We start from the raw sequence: 23,531 nt of genomic DNA, 5'->3' as shown, positions 1-23,531 counted from the left end.
TATGAATTCTTCCCTTCAGCAAATATTGAACAATATTGCATTTGACCATCTATTCATTCCAGACTTGGGAAACTCGCTACATGTTGTTGTTGTGGCTGTCCATGACTTGCCTCATACCGTTTGACCTTTATCGTCTGGATGGTCATTTGGAGTCAGACAGCGGCAAGGCCAGAGAGCCCACCATGGACCGCATTCTTGCTATTGCAAAGGCAAGTTAAATATGATACAATTTTGATTGCATTTAGCTGTTTACATAAGAGAGACCGTATCTCTAGGTCTTGCTTCTTGTAGTGGTTTCCAGGATTTGTGAATCTTCTGAATATACTTTCTAAATATTTGACAGCAGTAATTCTTTGCCAGTAACAACACAGTGTAACTTATAATAACGCACCCTCTGCGGTTTTAGAGGTAGTGATACATCCCTAATTACAGCAACAATACAAATCATCAATATGTCAAAAGAAACTAAGTTAACCACAGAGACTCCAGAAGCTTTATGATTTGTTTAAGCCTGGGTAATGTTTGTTGATTTGTTCGTAGTTACTCCAACATCTAAGAATGTGATGATCAGCAGCAGTCGTGTTATCAACCACTACAAGTAACACATGTGTTTTTTTTCCAGTCTTATCTACTTGTCAGCGATAGTCCTCGGGATGCTGCATCTGTACTGGTATCAAAGTAAGTGCATGAACACCACACAAGTAATGCATACTATTTTCATATTGTGGTTGTATCCAAAAATATGACAGTATGAAACAATGGTGTAGGAGCCATTAGTTATGTCTGTAGTATACGTTTGAGGTGTGGAGCCTATCTCAGGTTGACCACAGATGGCAGTGTGTATTAGTGTGGCAGGTAGTTTATATATAGCGCACAGGTGCAACTGACAGAGGTAATGATGTGTGGGTGATGGGGAGATCGCACATTTTTTACCACACGCAAGAAACACCAGAGGGAGACCAGGAAGTTAATATATATATACAGTTGTATTGTCATTAGGGATCTGTAATTAAACGGGAACCTCACCCAACAATACTAACGGCCTGGAATCTCTTTGTTAAAGCGAGTAAGGAACATGATCTTCGTCCGCACCCAGCCGAGTGGGCGAAGACGGAAATCAGTTATTACAGCTATTCAGAATAAAACGTGAATATGTTTTTGCAGCCACAATCTCCCCAAAGTCTAACCCTGAGCAGTGGCATTCCTGATGTTGATAGACTAGTATGAATGTGTAAATACTATCGTAATGAAAGAGTGACTCTTGATGAAGTCAGTGCCATCGAAAAATCTGTGTCATTCCACCCCCATGATTTAATGCTACATATATAAAAATGAAATCAGTTCCTCCTCCTCCGTGACATAGTTGAGTGTATCTTTGGCCCTGTTTTCCACTGTTGGCCTCCTGCTCTCAAAATTTCCCCCAAAGGGTTGAGGAAGTAAAGAATTAATTCCAGATGTTGCTGAGTTAATGCTAGCTCTGGGATATATTTAAGGAAGAAGTGACATTTGAAATGTTCCCCACAAGTTGTATTAAGTAAAATATGGACTAAAGTTTAGTGCAAATATGCCGACGTTAACAAACACATCCATCATTATTCTCAGTGCATTTGGCATAATAACAAAAGCGTGTTGCATGTGTCAAGGACAGATGTCTGCTCTGTCTATAATGTAAAGCAAGTGCCAATCATGATCTACAAAAGTTTCTATGAAAATATGGCACATCGCAGTAAATATAAAATACAATCCAGATGGTTATTGTAAATGTAATTATTTCTTCAGCCAGTAGAGGACCACGTTGCTCTTTGACTCTTTACTGGCGTCTGAATTTAGTTTATTCACATGAAACCTTTGACTGCTTATGTATCTCTCTCTACATGCCTGTACAGGTTCATGACACGCCCTGATGTGATACAGAAGTGTCTCGGAGACTTTTTGGACTGGAGCCTGACTACTATATCCCAGACCAATGATCAGTCAATGAGAGACATCATGGTGCTGGATGGTGCCCTGCAGTCTCTGGTAAACATACATACTCACTGATCACCCCCAAGCCTGTAGCGTTGCATGTACACCTGTCTGCGTGTGTGTTGCAGCCAGTGTACTCTTACAGAGGATAGTTTACAAGAGCCGACATGACTGGTATGTCTCACACAATACCTCAAGTGGTTTTAGCAGGTGTGTAATGCACCTGCTGCGTGTGTCATATCTGCTGTTTCAAGTGATTTGTAATTTTAATTCACTGCTTGAAGCTAAACGGTTCTTCATCAAATGAGAATGGCGTTAAAGAGCAGTTAGTCCCAATGAAATCCACTTTTTTCACCCTCTCTCACATTACACCTGTTCTCACTGCAAATCCTGAGCAAGATTTTATTTAATGTCAGCTAAGTTTAATGCAGCCCTCAAGCAAGTACATTACATCATATCATTGGCACATAAACTTGCATAACATGTTTAGAATGCTTTTTTTTGTACTTAAATTAACCTGGCAGCCTATGTGGTGCTTAAGGCGTTCAAAACTGCCTCTCCGTGTTCAGTCAACAAGCCTACAGGACCCATAGATGCATGTTTTTTGTGTGTGCAAAGTGCAAAGAATCAAGGTTTAAGGTCAAACTAAATTGTTAAGAAGTTAGCTCTTATGAATTCGGCTTTTAAGAGTAATGGGTATTTTTTCAGTTTGCTCGTGCAATATAAACATGTGATGCCTCCCATATATCACTGCCATCGTACAACTTAAACTGATTTGGTCATCTTGTTTATGTCCCCCAGGCAACGCTTTTCAAACATGGAAAAAGAGATGACCTCCTACAGTATGGTTGGTTCCCTGTCATATCTATCTACTCTAATCTCTAAAGTTGAGGTTAAAGCCAAAATAGAATTTCCGAAAGAGCAGTTATTAAATCATGTGATTTTGTCTTTTTTCAGTTGTTTTTGTCTAATGGTAACATCATTATTTTTGTTCACAAATTACCAAATTTGCCTATGGTATTTAAATGCAGACATAAGGAGATTTTTCCCTTTAAAAGGTATAAAAACAAAGCCTTCTAATACTTATATATGATCTAGGATTGTCTTTGTTAGGCTATCTACTTCACATTTCTAGAGACGTGGCTGACATGGGAAACTTGTCAATAGCAGTTCTGATTCTGTTGTTGGTTTACCTGTGATATGCAAACAAATTATGCAAATATAAAACATTTTGAATTGTCAACATAGTGATATTATTTCACAACAAAAAGGCACTGTAAGCCTCGAGCCAAATACCGATAACATAAATATATAATTTTTCATTTTTAACAGTATTTAACAGATATTATTGATGTCATTATTTGTTCCCAGCTCCTGCAATTCTGCAGTGTCTGGAGCAGAAGAATCTTTCAGAGAGCAGCCAGGCTATGCTGAGGAAGCTTGGTATCAAACTCATCCAGAGACTCGGCCTCACCTTCCTGAAGCCCCGTTTGGCCATTTGGAGGTCAGACCGAACACCAGCTCATTATACCTAATGCTGCAAAAACTCAGTCTCCAACCACAGTTGGCAGGCATCATTTATCTGGACTACATATTTTACACAAATCCAGTGTGTGTTTGCCGAAAACATTGTTTGATCGAAAATGTGCATAGCATCAAACAATGTTGGTAATAGCAGAACAAAAGTATTCCCATATCCAATCATGGTTCCCTAATCAGTTTTCATTGCTTCATTGCAGTTCACCTTCCAGCTATTTTTATAAAGTGATTTTTGTTGTATGTGTCACAATACAATGTATATATCCGTCATGAGATGTGGCTAGATCAGGCAGTCACAGAGCTAAGTGCCTTAAAAAGTTAAAATGCATGTTTTTTAGGTACCAGAGAGGCAGCCGCTCACTAGCGGCAAACCTTTCCATGTCCCAATCGACTGCAGTGGCTACTGCTCCGACTCCTGTTGTGGAGACACAAGATATGGAGGAGGACTATGACATTCCTGAGGAAGTGGAGACTGTAATTGGTCAGTTTTAGCCTCCACTGTGTTTTAAATCGCTTGTTATTGTGAAATCTCTGCTCCGAAAATGTAATGAGCATTTTATTTTACAGAGCAACTGCTGTTAGGACTGAAAGACAAGGAAACAATTGTGCGTTGGTCTGCAGCAAAGGGGTAACTGTCTGTTCATATGTCCTCTAAGTCATCCTCATTGATTATTGCCTTTTTTATTCTCCATTTCCAAGGCGGCTCATATGAGAGAGTTTGTGTGTTGCAATAATCTTTCATTTAACCCTCCAGCGTTGGAAGGGTGACTGGGAGGCTTCCCAAGGAGCTGGCAGATGAGGTGGTTGCATCAGTGCTAGACTGCTTCAGGTAGGTTGATGCGAGGGGCATATTAGCGCTCTCCATCAACTACGTTATGACATTTTGCATTTATTTTTTAAATTGAATTGTCTCCAAATACCCGTCGCAATTTATCAAGCAGCCCAATATTCCACCAATGTGTTTTATGTTTTCACCCGTGTTGTGTGTGTGTGTTCTCAAGCTTCCAGGAAACGGACAACGCTTGGCACGGAGGCTGCCTGGCTCTGGCAGAACTTGGTAGGAGAGGCCTGCTGCTTCCTTCCAGGTTGACAGATGGTATGTGACTACACATTCACATTTAAATACTTATCATAAGATACACAGACTAATAAAAGTCAATTCTGGTGATTTATTTGTACAACATTTTTACAATACATTACCACATCATCCAAAAATGTACAGGTTTAAATATGAACATCCCTTATAAAAAATGCTTTTCACCTTCCACAATCAAGTGTGGGAACGAGACATAGTACGCACATCAAGTCTTTGCATTTCACAATTCTTTTCTTACAGTTGATCCTGTGGCAGTGCTACTGGCATTTGACTTTTGTTCAATAAATTGATCTTTTAAAGGTTAGGCATGCAGTGTTGAAGGCTTGAGATACTCCGTCCTTCACACCAAGTAATGACACCAGTCAGAGTTCAGCAGCAGCGCGGCCTCCTCCTCAGAGCCTGTCCTGGTGCTTTTGCTCTCTTTGGTTTATGGCACTTGTTACCCGCCTGGCCACTGTTTGCTCTTTTCACACCCGTTTTTTTAGCTATAGTTGTGTGCTTGGTCTTCTTTGGTGAGCCAGGACTAACAGTGTCTGTGTAATTCTCTGAAGGTCTATCTGCAGTGTTAAAGCCACATGAAGAAGAGGCAGCAGAACTTGCAATGGCTAGTTGACAGAGTGCCAGCGCGGCAGACTGCCTCTGGTCACATGGTTCTTCATCCAGCTCAGTTTCTGGTTTCGGCTCCAGATCTTCTGAAGTGCCCAGAGCCGAGCTGTGAACAGGGCAGCTATAAGAAGGTCGCAGGCTGAGGTTCAGAGGCAACTCTTCCCTGTTTAAGTCCTCTGTCTCTGAGCACCTCAGCCTGTGGTCAGATGGACTTTTCTCTTTGTCCTGGTTCCTTGTTGAGAGGTTTAGGGGGGTCAAATCTTCTCTGTTGTTCTCACTGTCTTGGTCTGGTGTTTTTTTCGGACACGGCTCTGAAACAGGCACAGAGAAATATCTGTTGCTCTCGGCCGATCTGAAAGGTGAAAATAACGACCACCGTTAATTCCCAATAATTGCAAAAACAACACACTGCGGCGCAACTAAACCACGAATAAAAATGTGGGGATTTTTACTCACCTTCCATCCACATGCAGAGCTCTTAACTGCAGCAAGGTTTTTGCAGACTCCTCAAGCCGTATGTCGGTTTTGAAAGGTTCAACGGGTGTAGCTGTGTGTCCTGGTTGGGCGGTTGCCTGTGGGTCACTCTTGTGGGTGTAGGGTGGGGCTTCTGTGTGTCTCTGGATGATGTGTGCATGACTGGGTCTGTCAGGGGAGCCCAGCGCTGAACAGCCCTCTTTAGGACTCAGCCGGGTTTCCTTGTCGCCCCTTTGCCCATGGTTGCTCTCCTCTTTAGTCGATGTGTGGAGGCTGTCGAGACTGGACCGAGAATGCATGTATAAGTCATAATCCTTTGGCCCAAGGGCCGGGCCATACAAATCCAAAGGAAGATATCTGTGTCCTGTGATTGGCATGGAGAGCTCATGGGGGTACAGGGTAAAATGCACAGGGGAGTTCGAGTGAAGAGAGTGGCAATATCTGTATGGGTATGGGGGGAAGAGGGCAGCGTGAGGTGGGGCAATGGGCTGTGGCGCCACAGGCCTCTGCGGATTCATAACCTCTGGCGGGAAAGAGGGAGCGTTTGGCTCATTTGCATGGTGGTTTGCCGGGAGGTAGTATGGTGGATACAGAGGCCGGTCAGGCAGGAGATAAGGAGTGTATTCAGGAACCATGGGAGGAGAGAATGGTTTTAAGGAAATGGATGAAGAAATCGTGCCCCATGGAAAGCCTGGGTGGTTGAAAGTGGGAACAGGAGCTTGTGAATCCTCTGGCTGCTGCACAGGTGACATGAAGGCTTCTGCTCCGTCACTTTTGGGTGTGACGGGGGAGAAAGCAGATGGGCGTGGCACAGACGTGTTCTCATTGCTGTTCCCTCCCTCTATTACTGCATTTGATTTTGTCACGCTCTGGTTTTCCTTATTGACTGGACTGTCACACCCAACGTCTACTTCTTCCGTGTCATCGGCGCTCTCAGCTTTGTTGGCCTGAGTACCTGCTTTCTCAGGACGATTGTTCTGAGCTGCTGGCAGGGGGCTTGGACAGTCCTTAGATTGGTCGGGGACGTCCTTTACCACAGGCTTGACCTGTCGGGCTGTCTGGCCATTTTTCTGTGACATCAGGGAGATGGAGTTCTTACACAAGTTATATTTCATGTGGTTGAAGAGATGGGACTTTTCATTGCAGGTGAAAGGACACTGGAAACAATGGTACTTGTAAGGCTTGCCGGGCGGTCGAGGAATGTAGTGGGGCCTTTTTGGCTTGCGTTCCTGAGCGGTTTCCATCTTGAAACCAGTGGAAGTTTTCTGAAGGGAAAAATACACCACATTACAGTTTAGTGGGACGGTGGGATGGTGTGTTTTTTTTTTTGTTACACAAGAAACTCATGAATCATTGCAGCTTTTTGTACCAAATCTCCACTGAGCTTAATAGGCTACAAGAGTTGTTGGACTGGTTCAGGAGGAGGGGGCTTTCATTGCGACGGGTTTTTTTGTGATCTTGAAGCTGCTTACACAGAAAAATCTCTAGCTACACAAAACACTGCACCCTCAGGCTAACGTATTTTTGCAACTGTTACTGCTCACTGGACTAGAAATAGTTCAATATGAAAACATGTCTCCTGTATGCAAAAGTGTCCCCACATGTTTGCATAGGTGCGCTCCTGTCTGCGTGTGGTTTTGGTTGATTAGCATCAGCAGCCGACAAACGCCTCCACCTGTCTATCCGTTCTGATATCACTCGACTCGTCCGTCCCATAAAGTGGGAGCTGCTCAGGCGCGAGGTAGGCAGGTGTTGGGCAGACTCCACACTGACTGACACCGTCTCTGCAGACCCGGAGGGCATGCAGAGACTTGCTTTCTCTATCAACCTGAATAAACTGTGCTGTCGGCGTGGGAACCACGAGCCACCTGCTTCCCATGACTACACCTGCGGGATGCATTCAGCTCCTAATTATCATATGATGAGCTCTGGAGATACAAAAATATGATCAATAATTCTTTAATAACTCCATAGCATGTAATGTACCGGTCAGCATGAGTGGCAATGGTTGAAACCAGCCGTTTAGTTAAAACAGTGATGTTGGAGGCATCTGAAACACTTTAGTTTCCCCTTTGAAATGAAACATCACCTAAAGCTGTGAGTTAAGTGTTGCTGGGTGCCGCATGGAGGAACCTGCTTGTCATGCGCTGTCGCAAGAAGTTGTCACTCAAGTTTCTGTCCAGTTGTTGGAGCATGCAAAGCCACTCCTTTCCAAAGGACTGCAACTCATTCAAACATTCCCTTTATAACCATGTTTCTTTCTGACTGTGAATATAATCCAGAACATTTAGTTTCAGATTTTCGACTGAACTAAAGTTTATATTTGGTTTCAGCTCAGTTGGTGTGTTGTCAACTCAGTCCCTTTATGCTCTAAATATTCTAAAAGCATAACAAAGTATCTCTAACGATACCATCTTTAGAGAGCTTTGGTTCTCTAAAGATGGTGTAATTTTTTAGAAAGTCTTCTTTTGAGGCCGGCGACTTTTAGCATGACATGTGAATCAGCCATGACGGTGCAAGTAGGGGCTAATTATAATCCATAGGTAACAGGTGGAAACGCAACTCCTCTCAACTCTTTATGATACAAACTAGTTCATGGTAGCTTTTCAAAAGCAGTCTTTTCTAATAACACAGAAAGGCTTTGACGAAGTGCTTGTAAGTTAGTAAATTTAACTTAATGTCTCTTGCGTGGATGAGAGATGATACAAATGAAGCCATTACCTGCTTTGGTTGTAGCAGCAGTCGCCTCCTGAGTGTTCAGCCTGCAGAGAGCCGCTCCGTCGTCCTCAGCCAGCACGAGTCAGGACGTTCAGGCCAATATGTGCAAAGAGTTCAGCGTGTGTTTGTGAATGTGTATGATGTGTGTGTGCTGTATTTGCTAATGTTAGTTGTGTGGTGAGATCCTCTCTCTTGAGATGTTGTCTTAACTAGTGGGTGGGGCTTCAGCCAAACAGCAGGGCCCTCAGGCAACATTGATGTACCTGATATTAGTCAAGCCTTAAGCGACGATTTACATGACTGGGTTGGGTGGGGGCTCTCGCTCCTTCTTTCTCTTACCTGCTCCATCTCTGTCTTTTGAGGAAAGGACCTCACAGGCTTGCAATTCCTGGAAATACATAATAATAATCATGTTGATTTACGCCAATGTGCCACGTTTCTAGTGTCCAGTATCAAGCTGGCAAGATCTCCATGCAGGGTCGGAAATGTACGTATTATTTAGGGGGCAATTTTTGGCCCCCACTGACTGACATACAGGGGCATTTCAAAAGAAATTGGGGGCACTTTTTGAAACTTGTAAAAATAATATTTAACTTTTGTTCAAAAATAATAAATATACTTATTTAGGCTTACAGTATTTGAGCAATTGTCATACAAATGGCAACAATAATACTATTAGGCAATACTCTACAGATTCAAAGTGTTTTCTTAGATTTTTTTAACAAATAACAAGCAGAAAACATAAATCAGACAATCTTATTCCATTTTATTCGTATTTCTTTCTGGTTATTTATTGTTATTACATTTTTTTATTCAACTATTAACAATTATAACTTATTTCTTTGTTTTTTAATAATTCAAAATTATATTTATTGATTTGTCTTGTATGTACCTACCTAGAGCGGCCAATACAGATGGGACAGACACAACAATGAACACAAATAAAACGTTATTAAATCATCGAAATTATATGGGCATTTCTCGCCCCTCTCCTCGTGATATCAGGGGCAAACAAATATTTCTCAGCGGCAGTTTTACCCTTTCCCCTTGTGTATTTCCGACGCTGCCTCCGAGTCCTAACAGTGTTATTGGCATTGTGCTTTTCTTTCCCCTGATACAACACAATGATCCAGTATTAAAGGACTATGAACACTTATTTCACTGACGCTCTCACAGTGGGAGAGGAACAGGTGGGCAGGCACTACCTGGGAATTCAGTTAGGTTTCCAATAGTCTGACAATGATTAATCAGCCATGTTCTTCTTACGGATGATAATCTGTGATTTAAAATATTAATTTTATTATTTTGGTAGTTGCTTGGACCTGTGGTGTTTTTCATAAATTCTTCCAAATGAACAGTTTATGACACTTTTTTGTCGCTTCTATATGCAAGTCTTTACTATAGTCCACAAGGTTTACCACAGTTGGAGGCCTAGTTTATGCAACGTAAACATTGACTTCACGACCTTAATCCAGCTAGTCGTTACTGGTTGCGGTCTCAAGACTTTGTGTTGGTCATCCATGTCTGTTGTCTACTTTCAGTTGTGCCACTCATTGTCAAATCCCTGACCTACGACGAGAAGAGGGGGGCGTGCAGCGTTGGTTCCAATGTGCGTGACGCCGCCTGCTACGTGTGCTGGTCTTTCGCCAGAGCGTACGAGCCCAAAGAGCTCGAGCCTTTTGTCACTCAGATTTCCAGGTAATCTTCAAAAGCTTGTGATAATATTTCATTTGAAAAGTCAGGGTTGGCTCCAAAAGAAGACGCTTTTTGTATGCATTTAAATTTAGTTTGTTGATAATACAATCCCTTTTTCTCCCTGTGAATGTGTTGTACATTTTGACAGCAATGTTTTACATCAGTATAACATCACCCGTACGCCATAATTGTCACCCTCAACAACATAATCCTTTTATCTTTCCTTACCGGTCAAATATCAATGGAGCCGTACAAACATTAATGTATTTGTGACAAGCCCACTATCCGTCATTAATATCACCCACCAGTATGTACATCCACTCTCAATATGTTCCTCTACTGTTTAATATTCAGGAAGTCATTCACTGCCTCCAACGTTTTCTGTGCTGCATCTGTCGTGCATGTCCCCACGTAACCAGCTGATATGTGGCCCTCTTTGTACTTCTTTATATTAAAGTTGGCTGCGGTAGGTCTTAATTACACAATGTCATTTTAAGTTACTTCAGATAAAAAATAAATGTAATCTGCATAGCCATGTTTTAAACATGTGATATTTAACTTTGCTGGCTTTATGTGCCTGTTTAATTGTTGGCTTTTTTCTATTCATTTTCATGACAACTTCTGGTTTAAAAGTAAAAAAGCTCTGAATGCTCACGGGATATTTGGCAGAGAGAGGCAGGGAGACCTATTTGCATTTTCAAGTTTAACGTTGATAACTCACAGCACACGAGCATTGAGTGGCAGTTGGGACTCGTTTTATTCCCGTTTGCTGACGCGCTGTATGTAAAACATTGTGATGGACATTTATCCGTTCATGCATTTCTGTTTTTACATTGCCGTGAAGACTTCAGCATAAAAGTAACCAGGTTGCTCATTCAGACATGCGACATGTAACATTTTAAATAACCATCAGATTATCGTCAGGGGTGCATATCTGTAAGGGGCTTACGATGTATTGGCAGCTGGGGTCAATAAACAGTTTTATGTGCAGTTTGTTAGCTGTTGTGAATTCAAATAAATGGTCTTTTTTGGTCAGTAGATTAAAATAAATAATGACTAAGAAGGACTTTTTCTCGGCCCAGAAGTTGGAGCCAGTCTGAACAGTAATGAGTAACCTCTTAAAACATGTACATTTATACACCAACAAGGGTGCCATATCCTCCTCCTCCTCCTCCTCCTCCTCTCCTTTCTCTCGGTGTGCATGTATGAACCTGTGGCCTCTGACTGTGCAGACCAGCTCTGCAGTGTCAGTTTGAACCCCTTGTGACTACCATTACCATCAGCAGTCGTGACAACACCCTCCCTTTCCCTAGCCTACAGGATTGCCAGGTTTCGCCTGTTGCTGTAGGTTTCGGTCGCCGTTTGGCAACCGAGCTCAGACAAGCTGGTTCCTGCTCTGTTCATCACAACTTGATGACATTTACAGAAAAATTACTTTCTGAAACGTGTGACTAAGTGACTTGGAGGCACACACAGTTCTATCTCTGTTCGCTTATTTAAGTGTAGCAACAACAGACATAATAAAAAATATCCTGGAGGGCATTATCCAGAGTGCAATCAGGACAGTTTTTGTTTCCAAGTCCTCAGGGCTGGGACAGTTAGTAAAGCTCCAGGCCTGAGTGTTAGGAGACAGGGAATATGGGAGGAGAGCAAACAAGGCCAACAGCAGTTATTCTCAGGCTGTCACGCTGTGATGTAAAAGTAAGTTGGCTCCCCTTTAATAACTGACATTCACACGCCCTCCTGAGACTTGTAGAGGCAGTGTGGAGAGGATATTGGGGTGAAAAACAGACTCACACCCAGCCTGCAGTATTGCTGCAGACTCCTGGTTAATCATAATGTTGCTGCACTCCAAAACTTTCCAGGAACCTGTGCACCTCAATCAACGTTTCATGGTGATGTAATCTAGATTTAAACATCACTTTAATCTGAGTCATTGGTTTGTAACTAATCATTAAGATGTTGAGAGGCTCTAACAGGACAGGGCTATACACACATAGGGTTTCTACATTTAAAGCTGCTCATAGGGATGATAGCGAAGCAAGATAATGGACCAAAGTTTTAGTTACAGAATAAGGAGAATAAATAAATATTGAAACTAAACTGTCATAAACCAATGCACATAGGAGCATTTTCTGTACATTCTCTCCCCTTTAAACTTATTTTGTAAGCATTCTGTGACTGAAAACACTCTTTTTGTTGCATTCGGTGGATAATTCTATGTACACCACTTTTATCTGAAGTATACTCTCCAGTCTAATTCACACTTTGTGTTTTTCCCCTTCAGTTCTTTGGTGATCACGGCTGTGTTCGACAGAAATGTCAACTGCCGCAGAGCTGCCTCTGTAAGTTCTCCCGTCAACATCCTACTGCAACCTCATTAAAGATGTTCAGTTACATGACGGCTTTTAATTTTTTATATCATTTTGTCCCAGGCTGCCTTCCAGGAGAATGTTGGCAGACAGGTTTGTGACTACTATTACTGTGATTTGATATTTATTTGCTGCCAGTCACCCGGGTCTTGCTCAAACTTGTCAGTGAAAGCTTTTGAAGCAAAGCGACAACCTCCCAATACAGCTACAGGGCACCGGCAGACATTCGATATGACGACTGTCCATGAGCCATAAATCTCTCTTTATATCGTAGGTCATCACATACAGTTAGGACCAAATCACTCATGTCCCTTCTCAGATGAATCTGCTCAGTGTTGAACAACGTGGGTCATTCCTACACAATGCTCTGACGCGTCTCAGCCTTTTGTTGCTCGCTTCTGTGTCAATAGGGGACATTTCCTCACGGCATTGACATCTTGACTGCAGCAGACTACTTTGCTGTTGGGAATCTCAACAACTGCTATCTGAACATCAGGTAAGGAACTGTGTATTCTGCTCAGTGGCAGTCGTATTGTCTTAGTCGCACAATAATCAAATAGATGCTACAAGAGCCAAAACAATGAAGTGTGTGGCAACAGCTCGTGTCCCATCCTTCCTCATTGACTAAGGAAGTGACAAATAGAAACCAGTCCAACTTCATGGCTGAACTTGCAGCCAAAAGATTTTTTTTTCTCATCTTCCTGTCCTACTGGCCAAAGAGAAAAATACACTTGGGAGTTGTGTGCAGACCTTACATGATTTCTAGTTAGTAAAGTACCCAGAAATGTGAAGCTTGTTATCCTCCCTAGAACAAAGCCTTTGCTAATGTTGCTATAGCTGTGCAGTTTACTGCTCATGAAGAATATGTTTAAAAAAAATTTGATTTATAAACTTTTGCCATCTTTTATAAGTGCATTTCCTGCATTTAAGATATAAATGCAACATAACAAACATAGAAAAGCTCCAAAAACCCTTTCAGTAAAGTGTCACCTTTGGCGTAAGTGTGTCACCACCAGTAGAACAAACATTGGAGCAGAACACATGAAGAAAGATGCTAGCCTCGGGTTATGAACGGCACATAACAAAGAAAACCGAATACAGATGTAGAAAAGGACGATAAGTGGATGTTCTATGGTTACAGTTGGCAGCGATGCAGCTAAAGCTGTTTATTTTGTTTTCAAAGTGTCTACGTAGCTAGTTTCCCAGAGTACACCAAGGCCATGATCGATCATTTGGTAGCCATGAAGATCAACCACTGGGACGGGTACGTACTTGTGTTTATGTATTCTGGATGTGAGTTTGTGTGCACGTGTGTGTTTGTTCATTTGCATGTCCTGTGTTTTCTTTTCTGTTGTTTTTTGGGTTTCTTACTACGTGTATAGTATAACGAGACTTTCTGGCTAATGTGCACTTTATGTTAAATTAGTTGACGTATTTGCCCGTCTTCACAAATGTCACCAAATATGGAGTTATAGTTGGTCTACCCAAAATGCTGTGTTCTCTACATGTGTTCTCCAGAGTGATCCGGGAGCTGTCCACTAAAGCACTCCACAACCTGACGCCTCAAGCACCTGATTATATGGCAACCACAGGTAGACAATGTCACCGTACCTGTTCCACAGGCAATGGAGAAAGACAATTGCTCATGAGACGTGCCTTTTGGAAATTGTCAAAAACCTATAATGGTTAGTTGAGTAGATTTGCTCTTTTTAGTTTTTCTCCCTTGTTTTTCTTTTTCAGTTTTGCCCCAGCTGTTGCCCGTGGCAGTTGGTTTAGACCTCCACGGTCGCCATGGAGCCATCCTAGCATGTGCAGAGATCACACACGCTCTGTACAAACTGGGCCTTCAGACCAACAGGTAGACTTTAATACCCAGTTAGTGGAATAACTAGTCTATGCACATAACAAAAAAAAGTCTTAAGCATTTTACAAGAAGGGACATTTTACGAGGCAGCTATGAAACCGTGTAGCTCAAAAAATGAGAACACTGTATATCTGCTCATGAAGCAGCTACTGTAGGTTTTTTAAATAATGTTGTTCCCTTCTCCATTCTATGAATTGTTGCTTTGAATTTGAATGAGTCTCACATGTTGTCCCTTTATATTGGTCTGACAGGACTGTGGTGGACATCATCTCTTCAGAATGTATGGATGCATTAAAGAACATTCACCAGAAGGTACGTGTACCAAAACGGGCTGAATAATAATGTTGTTCGAAGTTGGATAAAATGAGGTCGTAATGCTCCCTGTTGCTGATGTTCATTTGTTGGCTTACTTTCAGCTTAATGATAAAAAACAGTACAGGTTAGTGGAAAGGATATCATTTATATTAGCAGTATGTTTTCAAAATGTAAAAGATATTTTGGTTTTAATCACAACTCTGCCTTTGTTTTAGGGGTTTTGGTGGAGAGCTAATGAGGCCAGCAAGTAAGTCACACAGCAATTAGAAAACTGGCTTCCACAAAGCAACCAACATGAGGACGGATGATAAGCAATGTGCTAAGTTCACATAATACATGTGATCAGTTTTATTTATTTTTTACAGTGTGCCGTCTTATCGAAAAGCTGTCGCTGTCCAAAATGCCTTTGAAGAACGACCCTGTAATCTGTAAATTTATTCTTGCTTTCATGCTTTTAAATATTAGTTTTTTATTCCACGTCTCGGCTCAAAGTTTCTAAAGTTGTGACACTTTGTTTCAGCTGCATGGCAATGGCTTATTGACGACACCATAAAGAGCAGTGTGAAGGACGGAAATATGGTGAGCTTTTCTTTATAAAATGCAATTAACATTGTGGATCAAATAAAATACAAATCTTCCCTTTCTCTAGCCAATTGAATAGTCGTTAAATGTTTCACCTTTTTTAAATTAAATGCAGCTCTTTAACATACGTTTGAGAAGTATTTTCTCTTAACCTTGTGTTGCCTTAGGGTCATTTTGACCCGAATCAATATTACACCCTCCCCCGGCTTTAGGATTAATTTGACCCCATTCAATGTTTAATGTCGGTGTTCTTTCGGTAGTCAACAAACAAACATAAAGTGCCTCACACTTAAACTTGGAAAACAATATTAATTCTAATAATTTTCTGGAGGTTTTAATTGCTGGCGTCAAATTGAACCCAAAGGGTAAAATATGTTAGTAAATATAAAGGTAACAGGAGGGTGAAACATTGAATCGGGTCAAAATGACCCAAAGGCGGGGGGAGGGTGTAATATTGATTCGGGTCAAAATGACCCTAAGGCAACACAAGGGTTAAGAACATCATTTTCAAAACTGTAAGTCAAGACGGCCACTATTAGTTATTATAATGCTGCTTTTCATTCAGAAAGACGATTAGTTGTTCTGTTTGCTTCATCCTCTGTTGTCTGCAGGCGGCCGTCGTGTCAGCCTTGTCCACGCTGTGTGAGGAGTACTACCAGGCCGAGCCGGGCAAGGCTGACTCACACATGCAGGGTGAGCTGGATAGTATTTCTTTGTTCCACTCGTTATACTGGGGCTGACTTTGAAGGTACTCTCTATATGGTGTGTGTGTTTGTAGATGTCCTGGTATCTCAGTACATTGAAGGGCTGAAGAGTCACCAGATGCTCACTCGTTGTGGGTCTGCCCTTGCCCTCGGCTGTCTGCCAGGATTTATGATCCACAGCAAACTGGAGCAGGTCTGTGTGGAGGATGTTTACATTGTCTAGCCATTTTAGGACTCGCTGCCTCAGTATATAGATATCATGCGTGTGTGTGTGTGTTTTAGATCCTTGGAGGCCTGAAGCAGATGTGCACTGTCAGCCAGAAGGAGGGGACTTTTACAGAGTCGAGGAGAGATGCAGTCAGAGCAATTGCTCAGTGAGTTCCCATAAACATTTGTATTTATTCATTTTATTTCATATTTTCTTATTTAATGTAGGTATTGTGGTTCCGGCTTATGTTCTGAAGGACCCTCGGTCTCTCCTTTGTTCTTTGTGGTGTCGGCAGCAATGCTAAAATAAACACCCGCCTGACTACCTGCACGACCTGAATGACGTGTCCGTCCTTTTGTTTCTCTCCCCCATTAACCCCTCAACATTCGAATGATCAGAGTGTGTGGGAAGGTGGTTGTTTGTGCCAACGGCTCCCCAGACTCTGCTCTCTGCTCTGAGAATGTAGCAGAGGTGTACGGCGCTCTGCTTCATAGTATGAACGACTACACGACAGACAGCAGAGGGGACGTCGGCGCTTGGTAAGTGAACTTCCCTTTCATCGTACTTTCGTAAAAACACACATGTGCTTTTCGTGCGCCTCAGGTTTTAGGAATGCTCCCCCGCCTGAGGCCTCCGGTGTGTTTCCGTCCCTCCACCTAGGGACACAAAGACATGACATGCGTGCCTGTCTCACTAGTAGCCCCAGGCCATGCTTGCTGCCTCGCCAGGAATGTCACCGGGCTTGTCACTTGTCCTTACTTCATGGGATGGGCACCTCCTCTCACACTGTCTAGTCGTCTTTTTCTTTCCTTCATTCTTTCTCGTGAATCGACCTTGTTTGCGTCCTTATCTCCTCGGTTTTTATCCACTTTTCTACTTCTTTTCTCAGCCCACACCTTATAGAGAGAGATTTCTCTCCACCGTGCACATGTTTCTGGGTGTGACATTTGAATCTTGATTAACATTTCGCATAAACAAAGTGTAACCTGCGGCCATGAAACTAATTTGACAAGGAAACTGCCAAATTCAATGACATTAAAACATGATCTTCCGATGACGTCATGCGTCCTTGTGCCATCTTGTGTTTTGTATGTGTAAACGTATCATTTGTCATTTTTGTTTGAAAAGATGTTGTTTAAGGAGCTGCTGCTCATGTAAGGAGTCGGATCATACTGACCCAGGTCAGTGTGTGTAGGGAAGCTTCCAGCCCATAAAGTCTTCACTCTTTCTGTGCTGTGACCAGGGTGAGAGAGGCAGCGATGACCAGTCTGATGGAGGTGACTCTGCTGGTGGCCAGCAGCGCTCCAGAGATCCTTCAGCCAGATCTGTGAGTAGCAAATGGAGAACTCCACGCCGAGTTAAATGTCACCAGCTGGTGACATACACGTTTTTATGTCAGTCAGTTTATGACCGTAGTCTTCACTGTCATTTTTTTTTCTCACTGTGGCCACAATACCTCAACCTTAGCCCACCCAACTGGGATCATGCAGTTTGTTAAGTGATAATAAAGGAACGGGCAAAAAAAAGAAAATGCAGCATTTACTTTTACTTTATTTGATTATGAATGAATTCACACAGACACTCTTTCCTTTGGGTTTATTTATTGTCTAATATTGATGAATTTATTGTCACCAGAACACTAGCTAAAACAGGTTCAGAAGTTGGTAAACGTTAGAACACAAGAGCCAATTTGTACCTTGGTGAAGTTCAGTGAAGTGGCGCCTACATGAATTTCTGATTAAGCTCAATAAATGATTGCATTTATTTACGTTATTTCCCACTTTGCTGCATGCAGGGTGAAGTGTATGATGTGCTGCCTGAGCCAGCAGGCAGCAGAGAAGATTGACCGCTACAGAGCCCACGCTGGCTACGTCTTCCTGCGCCTCCTCCACAGCACAGAGCCTGCAGTACCTCACATCCCACAGCAGGAGGAGCTGTTGAGCATTTTCCCTGTGTGAGTCACCGCTGCCCTCAACAAGTGGGCTGGACTGTTTTTTCTGTTTTGTCAAATATTCATAAAATATGAAAGTTTCATCAGCATTGTGTTCGCAAAGACTTTTAAAAAATAAAATAAAGATATTTGATGATCTTTCCCTCCACTTGCTATGTCTTTCAGCGAGACCATAACCAGTCTGAACTGGAACGCTCCATCACAAGCTTACCAGTATATCACCCAACTTCTTGGGCTGCCCCAGTATCAGTACCACACCCTGCTGGGCCTGACTGTGTCTGTGGGAGGGATCACCGAGACCACGGTAGGCCAACTGTGCTAAGAGGAGTAGAACATGGTCAATTCAGAGCATTAGGATGTACAGATGGGCGATTACTTTGAAAGATAAAACAGAAAACGGATGTGGGCAAGGTGGTCGCTGAATGCATTCATATGCTTTGTCTTTTCACAAGATCTCAAAACACCAGATGAGGCTACAGTTTTTGAAATAGGGGTTTTCCATCCCTGCAGCAGATTGTAAACTCTATGATAAGGAGCACTAGATTATCCATTTCATGGTTTCCCTTCTTCTTATTAAGACACTTTATGTTGTAATGACATTTAATTTGTTATTAAATCTTTTTTTTTGTTCAACTTCACTTTAACCTACAGTTGCTTTAGTAAAGGTTTCCATGAGTGTATTCACATTTCAAGGCCAGAATCAAGAAGTTCACACGATGAACAATCTAGTGTATAGAGTTTAGTAGAAATTATAGCTGATTTTAGCATTTTATTTCCCTTTTTAAGGATGCTGTTTGAACATTTCACCACTGGCATAACATTTAGAACACCTGAAAATGACAAATAAGGGAAACATTAAATGTTATATTGCTGTACCTTTCTTACCAACAAGCTGTGACGTACCACATTTCATTGTAGATATTCACATGTATCACACAGTAAGGCCTGACTTGTCGGTAGATCTTGCTGCCTGTATCGAGTTGGAACCGTCAGCTTGTGGCTGTTACATGTCGGCCAACAGGGGGAGCCATGTGTCCTCTGAAGTCTTAGTCTTTACACTGTAATGCCATACTCTAGAATGTCTTTCTATATTGTTTTAATCACAGATATCAGGCTGTGTAACTCTGACTTATCTCCACCATGTCACGACTCGTAAAACTGTAGCAACCACCTGAGCTTGAAGCATCCCGACTTATTCAGAACAAATTGATCAGACGAGTCCCTCGTGGTTCGGACAAGCGAGAATTTCCCATCATTTTAATCTTCACTATGCGCTGGTAAATAACAGATTAAAAGCATGTCTGACACTTTCCCCTCCTGACCCCTTACACAGAATCACTCAGGAGGCTCAGCAGGGGCCCCACAGGGGCCCCACAGGGGCTCAGCAAGCTCCCCCTCCTGTTCCAGTGTGACCTGTTAAAACCAATCATTGGAAAGATTGTCCTGCTCATAAAGATTTGTGATGGTTGGGTTATTTTTAACTTTTAGTTTTAGTGGACGTAACAAAAAGAAAGCTAAGTTTAAAGCCTGTAGTCGCGGCCGTGAAGTTCAACTCGTCTGCCAACGAAGGCCGTGAACATATTCCATCGGAGACGATCATCTGGCTCTCGTTTTGATTTTACCTCCAATATCTTTGCCACAGATTCTCAAGGACGGGAAGGGACTCATTATGTTTGTTCTGGATTGCATGCTGGACACTGAGCCAATGCTGCATGCATACATGAGCCAAGATGACCATTCTCACACCACAGGCACATATTCACACAGGCCAGAGAGAGATGGAGCATCCATGAACTTTCCAAGAACTTCTTTGAAGGCCTGCCGAAGTGTAGAGAGATCATGAGGCCTCGCAGAAGCCAAACAGCGGAAACTGTCAGTCAGTCCCAGGATGAGAAAACGTCTTCTTTACCAAGTGTTTACGTGTATTATATCTGGTAGTATGAATTATAAAAGCTTGAAGTAACTTGTAGGCATTGGAACGCAAATACAATATCAAAAGTTCTTCCAAATGGCTTAAAGTGTAGATTAGGATATCAGACACAACGTTTCCATGCAACTTTGTTTTTAGCACATTGTGTTGCTGTGTTTTGTTGCTATGTTGCAACAAGAAACTTTATTTCTTGCTGCCCGATGATATCATGTTTTACTGTTTTTCTTTTCATGGCCTCCAGGTTCTAACACATACACAGTTAGTTATTACAGCCACATGTTCTGTTTTTATCAGTCATTTATATTCAAACTAATGTTTACTTCTGTTTTTAACTATTATTTACCGGTTGAGCACACCATGTTGGAACATGGCTCTGTTACTGCAGCGTCCCTTTTTTAACGTAAACTCTTTTTCAACTCGAAAAAATGTTATTTTTTACGACTCAAGTTGTCATTGTGATGTAGATACAAAAACATATGAATGTATGCAGCCCTGGCTCACAACCGACCTCCCCACAATGAACAGTTGAATATTGGGCTGCTCCACATTAATACCTGTTCCCCTCTGCTGCGTCCATTCAGGTGCATTTCTCCTCCCAGTCGCTGTTTGACTACCTGAGAGGGATTCAGGACGACAGCGCCGCTCTGACGCCGTTTGGAGAAACGCTGCTGAGCATCTTCAGAGACAATCGCCGCAATGACCGGTACACACACGCCGACATGCGTGACTCCCTTTCCATCTCGGACTGGACTGTGATGTGTCCGTCTTTTAGTTTGAATGAATTGTTCATCATTATGTGTTGCAATGTTTTCATTTTGCTTTTATTTTGTGATTTGCTTGTATATGATTATGTACATTATTACTTTTGATGGAACACTTTGGTTTTAGCCACATTTCTGTGGTTGAATTGTGATATACTGTCTGTGTGTGTGTGTGTGTGTATAATTCCAATTTATTCGCTCATGTTTTTTGTCAATATTATTAATACATTTAGGGATTCATTCTTAACAAATACACTTAAAATGCAACCGTAACAATAGTTTAAAATACCCCGAACATAATAAACTGAGTTCAGTGTTTTCTGTTTCTTTCTTTAGGGTGTCTATTCCTTTGCTGAAGATGCTCAATCAGATGCTAGCCAACAGCTGCTTTGAAATCTTCACGACACAAGAGAAGTGAGTGGTGCAGAAGCTTAAAAAAGGAAATATTTATGAATGATATGTGTGAGAGATTGTGTTTTTCTGTCCTCTCTTTCGTGAAGTCATCAGTTCTGTCTGGACCTGTTGGCTCTTTGCAAAGAGTTCAGGAAGGCCAAAGATATTTCCAAGCTGCGCGCCTGTATCTCTGTGTAAGTCTCCATCGCCGTGACTTATTCGGTTCTGAACTGCGCTGATGACTGTTCTGTTTGCGTCTGCGCAGCTTTTGTGGGCTGATCCAGTTCCCGGGGGAAGTGAGGAAGAGAGTGTTGTCCCAGCTGCTGATGCTACTCTGCCATACGTTCCCTGTGGTAAGTTCACAGGACAGGAATACTCACCTGTCCCGCCTGGATCTATATACGCATTGACAAGCCGTCTCTCAGCATTAGAACATTTAACCACTCTGGTTGACGGTAAAACATTCACACTCTCCGAATACCAGTGAAATGTGTCTTCGTTCTGAGATATTTTAACATCTAATATTACATTACATTTCATTTAGCTGACTCTTCTATCCAGAGCGACTTACAATCACACACCGTCGGCAGAGTCGGGGTTAAGTGTCCTGCTCAACACACACCGGCTCCTCTCGAGAGGATTAATCCTCATGGCTTTGGCGTTCCCCTGACCGAACCCCAACCATACGGTTGATATTTGTGCTTTTGAGTGAAATGAACAACGAGTTACTTTTTTCAATTACTAGTGGCTGGATTGACGTGAATTTTGGTTGTGACATGTATGTGCCCCGTCAGGAGGAATAGTCATAACGTTAGTGATCCCTTTTTGTCGAGCTCCATCATCGAGTCGAGGTTTTAAATTGTCATGTATTTTTGGTTCATGATCAAATAACTGCAAGACGACTAACATTCCCATTAGCCTCAGTTGCACTTTGTGTTGAATGCTTATTCGCCATTGTTGGCATGCTAACACTCTTAAAGTGGCAACGGTCAACTTCCCTTGCGTTTCCAAATGGTATTAATGTTGGCACAGCTGTCAAAAAGACAACTGGCCCACTGGCTGTTTTCTTTAGAGCGACTTCCAACAACGCAGGACGGACTGCATTTCGTTTTCCACGGTTACTTTGATTGTTCCCCCGTCCATTATTTCTGCTACTGGGGATAGAAACTACGAAGCACTAACCCTAACCCGGGGGATGTCGACCAATAACTGTCAAACGGGGAAAACACGAGTTCTATTTTCCTTCTGTTTTGGCTGCAGACGCAATAGGTGAAGCACTTTCTTTACTGCTGTAAATGGAGCCGTCACCCTGGGGGGCTGCAGACAGAACTGGGTGGTAAAAGCGAGTAGAACAGGGACCCAATCTAAATGCTGATTGTGTCTTTATTCTATAATATTACATTGTTGCAATCAACATTTCATTTAGAATGATAAGTTTACGGTCTATCGCCTCCTTACCTGACATAGTTGACGTGGTACACAATAGAGCTGCTCAACATCAGCATCATGGTGAACGTGTTGGTCAGTCCGGCCTCAACACGCCGCCACCACGGCTGCACACGGCACGTCAGTCATGTATGTAACATCAGCTCCAACATACACATGACTAACTGTTCCTCTCACACTCTAGATCAGAAAGACCACGGCCAGCCAGATGTACGAGATGCTTCTGACCTACGATGATGTCATAGATCCAGAAGTGTTGGATGATGTCATGACCCTGCTCAGTGATGCTAACTGGTTAGTTGTCACGTTGGATGCGGTTACTAAATGTTGTTTCAGTGTTAAATGCTTTTGCTATGTATCTATATATATATATATATTAATATATATATATATATAATCTGTAACACTTTGTTGTGCTGGGTGTGTGTTCCAGGGAGAGTGACCTTGCCACTATTCGCCCCCAGAGGAATCAGCTTTGTGACTGGCTGGGAGTGGCCAGGCCACAGGCTGTTACCAAGGTAACCAGGATAACCTTCGTCAGCAAACAGCTGATATGTGTACGTGTATCACCATGTTGGACTGAGTTAACTCTCACTCTCTTTCATCAGCAGAGCTCTGCCCAGGTTTCCTGATCACCTGCGGCGGTCATCGGTCATGTATGTGGACAAAGGGCCGTTATCATTCGCAATGAGCTGCTCTTCTGAAGCCTGGATCGTTAGTCTGTACGTCTGCCAAAAAAAACCCACACAATGATCGGGCAGTTTCAGTATCAATAGATGGGATCCAAACATCTGCTATTGTTACTACAAAGTTATTTTGATGCGCACGTCCAAATGTTTTTTGACGGATCTAAAACTCTGGTATCTGAACTCTGTTGAATGTGATCAACTAATAAAATGCAGCGTACTCTCA

At 42.4% G+C, this 23,531-nt stretch overlaps 2 protein-coding genes across 3 annotated transcripts in view; one reads left to right on the top strand and one right to left on the bottom strand.

Moving 5' to 3' along the window:
- Window positions 1-23,531, top strand: part of tbcd (tubulin folding cofactor D) — a 24,849-nt gene extending 1,318 nt beyond the window's left edge. Inside the window, exons 5-39 of one of the 2 annotated variants that reach the window (XM_056406093.1) lie at window positions 63-209; window positions 623-678; window positions 1,887-2,019; window positions 2,767-2,812; window positions 3,337-3,469; window positions 3,843-3,985; window positions 4,072-4,132; window positions 4,259-4,333; window positions 4,506-4,600; window positions 9,940-10,096; window positions 12,381-12,438; window positions 12,529-12,558; window positions 12,876-12,961; window positions 13,649-13,729; window positions 13,984-14,057; window positions 14,206-14,323; window positions 14,581-14,641; window positions 14,746-14,768; window positions 14,860-14,891; window positions 15,010-15,072; window positions 15,165-15,223; window positions 15,838-15,919; window positions 16,005-16,123; window positions 16,213-16,304; window positions 16,537-16,677; window positions 17,382-17,465; window positions 17,934-18,092; window positions 18,255-18,393; window positions 20,601-20,722; window positions 21,117-21,194; window positions 21,281-21,367; window positions 21,439-21,526; window positions 22,804-22,913; window positions 23,053-23,137; window positions 23,231-23,531. In XM_056406093.1, coding sequence (XP_056262068.1) covers window positions 63-209; window positions 623-678; window positions 1,887-2,019; window positions 2,767-2,812; window positions 3,337-3,469; window positions 3,843-3,985; window positions 4,072-4,132; window positions 4,259-4,333; window positions 4,506-4,600; window positions 9,940-10,096; window positions 12,381-12,438; window positions 12,529-12,558; window positions 12,876-12,961; window positions 13,649-13,729; window positions 13,984-14,057; window positions 14,206-14,323; window positions 14,581-14,641; window positions 14,746-14,768; window positions 14,860-14,891; window positions 15,010-15,072; window positions 15,165-15,223; window positions 15,838-15,919; window positions 16,005-16,123; window positions 16,213-16,304; window positions 16,537-16,677; window positions 17,382-17,465; window positions 17,934-18,092; window positions 18,255-18,393; window positions 20,601-20,722; window positions 21,117-21,194; window positions 21,281-21,367; window positions 21,439-21,526; window positions 22,804-22,913; window positions 23,053-23,137; window positions 23,231-23,251 — 3,138 coding nt within the window. In that variant the 3' untranslated portion in view covers window positions 23,252-23,531. Of the gene's footprint in view, window positions 1-62; window positions 210-622; window positions 679-1,886; window positions 2,020-2,766; window positions 2,813-3,336; window positions 3,470-3,842; window positions 3,986-4,071; window positions 4,133-4,258; window positions 4,334-4,505; window positions 4,601-9,939; window positions 10,097-12,380; window positions 12,439-12,528; window positions 12,559-12,875; window positions 12,962-13,648; window positions 13,730-13,983; window positions 14,058-14,205; window positions 14,324-14,580; window positions 14,642-14,745; window positions 14,769-14,859; window positions 14,892-15,009; window positions 15,073-15,164; window positions 15,224-15,837; window positions 15,920-16,004; window positions 16,124-16,212; window positions 16,305-16,536; window positions 16,678-17,381; window positions 17,466-17,933; window positions 18,093-18,254; window positions 18,394-20,600; window positions 20,723-21,116; window positions 21,195-21,280; window positions 21,368-21,438; window positions 21,527-22,803; window positions 22,914-23,052; window positions 23,138-23,227 lie in introns of both variants that reach the window. The other variant, XM_056406092.1, reaches the window with a different exon arrangement.
- On the bottom strand, window positions 4,654-9,122 carry znf750 (zinc finger protein 750). The gene is made up of 3 exons (XM_056406095.1): window positions 8,402-9,122; window positions 5,663-6,945; window positions 4,654-5,558 (listed from the first exon to the last, which is right to left on the bottom strand). Exons 2-3 carry the CDS (start codon window positions 6,922-6,924, stop codon window positions 4,970-4,972), a joined length of 1,851 nt encoding a protein of 616 aa, XP_056262070.1. The 5' UTR covers window positions 6,925-6,945; window positions 8,402-9,122; the 3' UTR covers window positions 4,654-4,969.

The sequence above is a fragment of the Pseudoliparis swirei genome, chromosome 23, assembly GCF_029220125.1.
Source record: "Pseudoliparis swirei isolate HS2019 ecotype Mariana Trench chromosome 23, NWPU_hadal_v1, whole genome shotgun sequence".
NCBI classification, from domain to species: domain Eukaryota; kingdom Metazoa; phylum Chordata; class Actinopteri; order Perciformes; family Liparidae; genus Pseudoliparis; species Pseudoliparis swirei.
This window is presented reverse-complemented; position numbering and strand designations above follow the sequence as displayed.